Below are 8,395 nucleotides of genomic sequence, written 5' to 3'. Positions count from 1 at the left end.
CGTCTCTCTCTCTCTGCCGAAACCGGTAGACGCTCGTTGCGTCTCCTATCGGTTTAGCTGGGGGGAGGGGAGAGGGGGGTGGGGGAGGGGGGAGGGGAGGGGAGAGGGGAGGGGGGAGGGAAGGGGGGAGGGAAGGGGGGAGAGGGGAGGGGGGAGGGGAGAGGGGAGGGGGGAGGGAAGGGGGAGGGGAGGGGGGGAGGGAAGGGGGGAGAGGGGAGGGGGGAGGGAAGGAGGGAGGGAAGGGGGGAGAGGGGAGGGGGGAGGGGAGAGGGGAGGGGGGAGGGAAGGGGGAGGGGGGAGGGGAGGGGGAGGGAATGGGGGAGGGGAAGGGGGGGGGAGGGGAGGTGGGAGAGGGAGGGGAGGGGGGCGATCATCTTCCGGAAGATGTAAAAAAAACATAATTCGGCGGTGGAATCTTCCGGAATAAATAAATAAAGTTCCCAAATATCTTTCGATTTAAAGCTTTCGTGACTGCAGGAATTCATCTTCTTGGTTCTTTCGGTAAAGTCACGTAGAATGGAAATAATAAAATGATAAAAATAAAACATAATAAAATAATTCTCACGACGTTTCGGCCACAACGCAAGCAGCCGTCCTCAGGTGGAGAGCAGGTCTGTCGAGAAGACAGTCTGAATGACAGACCTACGGTGACTTTACCGAAAAAACCTAAATCCTTGCAGTCACGAAAGCTTCAAATCTAGTCTTCTACCTCTTCCAGAATTCCTGCTTTAGGACGGTGTAGAAAGGCAGTGTTACCACCTCTTCTGGTATGAGAATCTCTGCTCTACTAAATCGAGAAGATTGCCGTCCGAATTAACAGAAACGAAATCTTGATTTAAAGCTTTCGTGACTGCAGGGATTCATATTCTTGGTTATTTCGGTAAAGTAACGTAGAAGGGAAATAATAAAATAATACAAATTATTATTATAGTAAAACCTTGGATTGCGAGTAACTTCGTCTGCGAGTGTTTTGCAAGACGAGCAACATTTTTAAATAAATATTAATTTGATAAACGAGCGAGGTCTTGCAATACGAGTAGTACGTGTATACGCTTTGTCTGCCGAGCGTCACGTGATCACAACTGATATACGAGTGCTTTGGATTACAAACACGTTTCCGAAACAAATTATGCTCGCAATGCAAGGTTTCACTGCGTATATATTGCACTTTTTTCGCATCGTACGTAGCTAACGATGCTAGTCGGTAGGTGCGGGAGCACGGGAGGGGAATGACAACAAACTGAACGCACAGTCAAAAGGTAGAGTCGTGTGTTGCGGTTGGGTCGTGGCAAATATTTGCGTGCTTGAGAGCCACATTCAAGGACCCGGGATCGAAGCGCCAACAAACCGAACACAAAAAGCAGTCCTAAAGGAATGAGTTCCCAATCGAGATTTACAAGTGCATAGCTACCTGATGCTTCCTAATAATTATAACAACAGTAAATTTCGATTGAAAGCTTTCGTGACTGCAGGGATTCATATTCTTGGTTATTTCGGTAAAAGTCACGTAGAAGGGAAATAATAAAAGATTAAAAATTCAACAAAATTCTCACGACGTTTCGACTGCAACACAAGCAATCATCATCAGGTGTGAAATCCACAGCAAGAAAATTTGAAAAAAATGATTGTTTTATATTTTTATTATTTTATTATTTCCCTTCTCTCTACCTCTTCTGGAATAAGAATCGCTCTACCAAATCGAGAAGATCGCCGTGAGAATCATCACAAAAACGCGGTCCTCCCACCAGAATCTCTCTACCTCTTCTGGAATGTGAATCTCTCTACCTCTTCTGGAATCTCTGCTTTAGATGATGTGGAAGGCAGACTTCTACCTCTTCCGGAATTAAAATCTCTACCTCTTCTGGAATAAGAATTTTCTACCAAATCGAGAAGACCTCCGTGAGAATCATCACAAAAACGCGGTCCTCCCACCAGAATCTCTCTTCTAGAATAAGAATCTCTCTACCTCTTCTGGAATAAGAATCTCTCTACCTCTTCTGGAATAAGAATCGTTCTACCAAATCGAGAAGACCTCCGTGAGAATCATCACAAAAACGCGGTCCTCCCACCAGAATCTCTCTTCTAGAATAAGAATCTCTCTACCTCTTCCGGAATAAAAATCTCTCTACCTCCTCCGGAATAGGAATCTCTCTACCAAATCGAGAAGATCGCCGTCAGAATCATCACAAAAACGCGGTCCTCCCACAAGCCTCCAGCCCTGGAAGATGGCGGCCGCCGTGCTGAGGCAGGTCGCGACTTGCGTTGCCGGCAGAGGAGCGTTTCAAAGTGGCGCCAAGGTAACAACAACAACATCAACAACAACATCATCAACAACAAGCAAAAAGAGTTTAAACTCGCTACTTTTTAAAATTAGAAATGTCTCTCTCTGTGTGCTGAGGGGAGCGATGGTGGTGGTGGTGGTGGGGGGGGGGAGTTTGGCAGTGGCGCAGATCCGTGCCCTGTGAGGGTTGGAGAGAGGTCATCGCGGCGGCGGCGGCAAAGCTGCTGCTGCTAAACCGTGTGGTTTGTGTTTGTCTGTGTGTGGTGTGTGTGTTTGTCTGTGTGTGTTTATGTGTGTTTGTATGTGTGTGGGGTGGTGTGTGTTTGTCTGTGTGTGGTGCATGGTGTGCGTGTTTGTGTGGTGTGTGTGTTTTCTGTGTTTGTGTGGTGTGTTTGTCTGTGTGTGGTGTGTGTGTTTGTCTGTGTGTTTGTATGTGTGTGGGGTGGTGTGTGTTTGTCTGTGTGTGGTGCATGGTGTGTGTGTGTTTGTGTGGTATGTTTGTGTGGTGTGTTTGTCTGTGTGTGTGTGTATGTCTGTGTGTGTGTTTGTCTGTGTATTTGTGTGTGGTGTGTGTGTTTGTGTGTGGTGACTGATCACTGTTGTTGTGTTGGGTGATGTCGCTACCGTTGCATTGCGATTTGTGTTGCGTTTATATGGAGCAAGCAGCGGCGGTGATTAGTATGTGTCGATGTCGGTGTGTGTGAGTGTGTCAGTGTGTGAATGTGTCAGTGTGAGTGTGTGTCATTGTGTGTGTCAGTGTGTCAGTGTGTGAGTGAATGTCAGTGTGTGAGTGTCAGTGTGTCAGTGTCGGTGTGTCAGTGTGTGTGTGTGTGTCTGTGTGTGAGTGTCTGTGTGTGTGAGTGTCAGTGTGTGAGTGTCAATGTCACCGTGTGAGTGTGTGAGTGAGTGTCAATGTCACCGTGTGAGTGTGTCAGTGTCACTGTGTGTGAATGTGTCACTGTGTGAGTGTGTGTGTCACTGTGTGAGTGTGTGTGTCACTGTGTGAGTGAGTGTGTGTCACTGTGTGTATGTCACTGTGTGTTTGAGCGAGTGTGTCACCGTGTGTGTATAAGCATGTGTCACTTGAGTGTGTTTTTTAATGGGGGAGTACCTGGTGCGTTTTGTAGTAAACATCGCCACTGGGGAGACAAAGGCGGCCGGGCGTGGTGCAGGCCACCCACCCCCTCGTGTGCCGTGCCGCCTTTCATAGGTGCTCGCTAACAGCACTTGCCCCAACAGTCTATGACAGCCTTTACAGGGGGGGGGGCGATCCTTTGTCTTTGTGTTATAGGGTTATGGCGAAGCGATGGTGGTTATCAGCTGCGCCATGAACCCGGCAACCCGGTGATTTAAATCTGAACTGGGGCCTGTGTCTCCTTGGTCGTGTTTGTGTGTACACTTTGTGGTAATATTTGTTGTGGGCAGATTTGGCACCGTGGTTTTTTTGTGCACCCGGCGACCCCGGCATTCATATTGCTGGCCACGGATAACGAAGTTGCGAGTTGCGATATCCGGCCCAGTGCTGCGTGGTCATCTAGGTCTGCTCAGCCCTAGATTAGTACCTGGGGCGTGGTTCTGGCCACCCACTCACTCACTCGCCCTTCCACTCACTCACCCTTCCACTCACCCTTCCACTCACCCTTCCACTCACTCACTCACCCACCCACTCAACCCCTCACTCACCCACTCCCACTCACCCACTCCCACTCACCCACCCACGCGCCCATCCACTCACCCACCCACGCACCCACTCACGCACCCACTGACGCACCCACTCACCCACCCACTCACCCACAGACTCACCCACACACCCACCCACGCATTCACCCACCCATTCACCCACCCACCCATTCACCCACCCATTCACCCACCCACCCATTCACCCACCCATTCACCCACCCACGCATCCACCCACCCACGCATCCACCCACCCACGCACCCACCCATCCATGCACCCTCCCATCCACGCATCCACCCATCCCACCTCGTGTTCCGTCGAGGCGTTTAAAAGGTGCTGGACAATATAACATTATTGCACTTGCCCCCTGCGTGTTAGGCTGCATGGCAGGCTCTTTGTACGTGTGACTGAGTGCATGCGCCTGGACGTACTTTTGGTGGCGGTGGTGATTTTTGTACATGCATTGGGGTGTCCTTGAGTTTGATTCGCCTGCTGCAGGGAATGTTTTTTTAAATCTGGTTTAAAGGTCACCGTTTACACACGCGCACACACACACAGTGAGGTTGAATGTTTTCCTGTCATCTATCCACCCGGTTTGCCGGATTGTGCCCAGACCCAGTCACATGTCGGAAGCTGTGCAGGGTGTTTGAGCCTGACTTGTGCTTGGATGGGCAATCGACGTGCATATCAGGTCGTCCCGGGCTGTGGCGGCATTACGTGGCGTGCAAAATAATCTGTGTCGAGCTGCGGCAAGCTCCATTTGTGTGGGTCTTGGCTCGTATGCTCTCGCGTCCTCCTATGCTGCCTGCCTTCACCCAACTCGCACTGACCAGGTTTGGTGAAGTATGGGCCACATAGCCCCCGATGTCCTGCGTGATCACCTCGGATTAGCACGGTTGGTGACGTACGGTGCGAAAGAAGTTCAGGACGCACATAATTTGTGGTGCAAGAGGATTTGTCGACGGGTGATTTAAGTTTAAATGGCTAAGCTAGCGCTACGTACATTGGCCTGCTCACCTTGCTGCCATCAGCAGTAGTCTGTATCGCTCCTGTTAAAGGTGATAATCATTGCTGCTTCCTCTTAGATGTTTTTTCTCCTTTGGCTATCATTCCGTCACCAGTCTTGACCAGCAGCTGTCATCCCTGCTGCTGCAAGAGTTACTTCTCGTGTTAATGGCCCTTAAAGATAGTAATAGGATGCATGCATGGGGCTGCCAGGTGCCAGTAGCATGGGTTGATATTGAACGTCGCCTGGAAGCAGCTGGTGAATCGGGGTTTAAAAGTATTTCTTGTCAGTTTGTCTGCTGCCCTGTAGGTGAGGCCTAGAATATTAAGTGCGGTGAGAATCGCTGCACCGCCTCGTAAAAGCCTGTTGGAAAGTCTGTTGGCGGACGCTGCTGCGTAGTTTGGATCGATGTCAAGGTGATGGGCTTTTAGAGGTCAGTCATCGCTGGCACCGTGTGCTTACCTTTGTGCCAGTCAGATTAGGTTTTAGGGGACTTCTGTACATGCCAGCTTAGCTACTTTGTTGGCAGCCCTGGTAATCATAATAATCATGGCGTGGAGCAATTCTTACAGGCAGCAGCTGTAGAGTTTGTCTGAGCACCAGCACAAAGTTTAGGCTTTAGTTGCGTGACAGGTAGCAGTTACGCAACGTACTTTAGTGCCGCTTAATTAGTGATTAAAGGGGGCCCCATTCTTGTTGGCTGCTGCCTTGGTGGCTCTAGAATCCTCTTGGGATCGGCTTCTGTGTAGCTTTCTTTCTCACGTGAGCCCAGGTGACTTTTGTCTTCCAGAGATTCCAAATTTGGAAATTGTTACCGTCGAATGTGTGTGTGTGTATGTATGTTGAACGTCTTTCGCCACCGTACATACGGAGCCAACCACGTTAATTGGGAGGTGCGGGGATGGGATGACAACAAACTAAACGCACAGACAAGAAGTTGATCCGATCCGTGTGTTGCAGCCGGGTCGTCGAATATATGTAGGTGTGTTCGTAGCACATTCAAGGACTGGGGATTGAAGCAGCCTTCCAATAAATTGGCAGGGAGAGAAGCACTGCCAATTGGGCACACCCTGTGGCATCTGTGTGTTTATTATTATTTCAAACGAAACTTAACATTTTTGGGGAAAGGGCCCATAGAGCAATGAGGTTTTCCTGCCTGCAATTGTTCCTGCCTATTGTGACGCAGTCTGCCAATCCTTCCACGTCCGCTTTTGTTTGCGTATGCGGTAGTTCCTCGCTTAACTCTGCGCCGGTGTTCACGCTATAACGCGTCTTCGCTTTCACGCGGTTCTTCTGTGAAGGGGACACTTTTCGCGCTACACGTGACGCGCGCACCGTTATAACGCTGAACGTGTGCCATTATAATGCGGAACGCGCACCGCTATAATGCGGAACGCACGCACTGTTATAACGTGAAGCCCGCGCACCGTTATATCGCGGTTTCTCAGCAGTCGACGACAAACTACTTTCTAGAGCTGCGCGGCTGAGCGGACCGGTTATGCAGTAACGCGGAATGATACAGTAACGTGGCAGGGTACCTTCATCTCACTTCCTTGTCCCACCACGGGATCACTGCGGGCCGATTTTTCTAACGCAAACGTGATGCGGTGACTCGGTAATTCCTTGTTTAACACGGCACTCGTCAGGAACGCATCAACCGCGATAAACGAGGAATAGCTGTACGGTATTGTGTTATTGTTACTGGTAGGAACCTCCTGGTTACACCAGCCCACAGGGGATTATTGTGTCCGTCCGTCGTGCATCCAAAAATGGGAGGGGTGAGGCTGGGTGGAGAGGAGAGGGTGGGGAGGGACTGGGTGGGGAGGGTGGTGCTGGGTGGGGGGTGGGAGGGGTGGGGCTGGTTGTGGAGGGGCTGGTCACCCCGTGGTGCCCTTATAAAACTCAACGTTTAACCTACTCACGCCGGCTTGTGCCTGCCCTCACAGTCGGCCATATTTGCGGAATACACCACGCCGCCGTTGACACTGGCCATTGACCGAGCAACCCAACGTTCCTACCAGCTCCCTCCGCAGGAATGTGTTATTATCACCATGCGATGATAGAAGCCGTGATTTGTAATAACAACAAAAAATATTGGCTGCTGTCGATTTTGGTAGAGATATATTTAGACTAGCAATATAGCAATAAAATAACACATTCCCTGCAAGCACACATCGGGTCTTAACGACGTTTACCGAGGAGCTGAAGATGACGTTACGGTGTGGAAGGGTGCATGCCAGCAACTTGGAATTGCGGGATTGGTAAGTCAAGCCGAAACCATGTGTCGGATGCAGCTCGCACAAAGTATCTTTAGGATGCAGTTCGGCAAAGTACGGGTTGCTCACACGTTTGTGTGGAGCTGCAGTGTTCCTCCCTCGTGTGGGTTGTTTTCTTAGGGGCAATCTGGTTTCATGCCACTTGCAAAAAACGCTACAAAACAATAAGGGACTGAAAAGTTGAAACTAGTCCAAGATTTGTTCCTTGAACAAATGCTGCTGCTGCTTAAAAACATTGACTAAGAATGCCAGATGGACATGTACGTAGTAAACCTTGTGAGGCTTTCCATGGCAAAGTACTATGAATATTGTTTTTTAATAAATATGTACGTTTTGCAGTGTACTCCACACCGAATATGCCCTCGGGGAAAAGTGAATTATTCGTACTGCCAGTTTTTACATGAAAACTGTGAAATAATGATATTATGGGTGATAGCAACATTTCCGTTCATCAGTTAATACAATGTCGATATGCGCATCGACAAATGTATGTGAGAATAAATGATTTCACATGTTTTATACGTTGTATGTTTGACCCATGACCAAATTACCCAGCATGCATCAGATCTCAGAAGCCCCGCAAGGGTTAAGCCTCGATTTTAGTTGGACGGGTGAGCATTTATATAAGTGCAGCGGGTTGTTATAGGCTGATAACATCTTGGACAGCAGAGAGCGGTGCAGAAAAATCCATTGTTGTGTTGTACTTCTATTCCTCTGTATCTGTGCTCCCCATCTTAACCAACCCACACTTGACCAGCAAGTTAAAGTTTGGTCAAATCTCCCCCACGACCTGGCACGCTGTCAGGAGACCTTCGCTCGGCCGTGAATTTACAAAAGGGGCAAGTGAATTATTGTTTTTATTCTGAGTTTCTGCAAATATCATTGAGTTGTTCGACCCTATGACCTTGGGACCTACACGTTCGCAGGCACAGACAACCCAATACGGTTGTTGCTTCTGCGTTGGTCTAAATCTGACCACTTTTGCTCTCGGCAGGCTTTCGGGGAACCAAGTCTCACGCACGCGCACACACACGAGGGATCGATTATAATCAATGCCGCCACTCTACCAGTTTGTCTGCAAGAGAGCGAATTCCAGTTGCACAGGGCAGAGCGCAGACCGATAACACCTCGCCATCATCAGCCGTCGTCGCTGA

At 49.5% G+C, this 8,395-nt stretch overlaps 1 protein-coding gene across 1 annotated transcript in view; it reads left to right on the top strand.

The window, feature by feature from the left end:
- Positions 1-2,175: 2,175 nt before the first annotated feature.
- The window catches only part of SUCLA2 (succinate-CoA ligase ADP-forming subunit beta), a 36,866-nt gene continuing 30,646 nt past the window's right edge, over positions 2,176-8,395 (top strand). Inside the window, exon 1 of the mRNA XM_078880150.1 lies at positions 2,176-2,297. Within this exon, the coding sequence (XP_078736276.1) occupies positions 2,226-2,297 (72 nt within the window). The 5' untranslated portion in view covers positions 2,176-2,225. The remainder of the gene's footprint in view (positions 2,298-8,395) is intronic.

Source organism: Lampetra fluviatilis, chromosome 56, assembly GCF_964198595.1.
Source record: "Lampetra fluviatilis chromosome 56, kcLamFluv1.1, whole genome shotgun sequence".
In the NCBI taxonomy this organism is placed as follows: Eukaryota; Metazoa; Chordata; class Hyperoartia; order Petromyzontiformes; family Petromyzontidae; genus Lampetra; species Lampetra fluviatilis.
The sequence above is the reverse complement of the archived record's forward strand: the minus strand, read 5'-3'. Positions and strand labels throughout refer to the sequence as shown.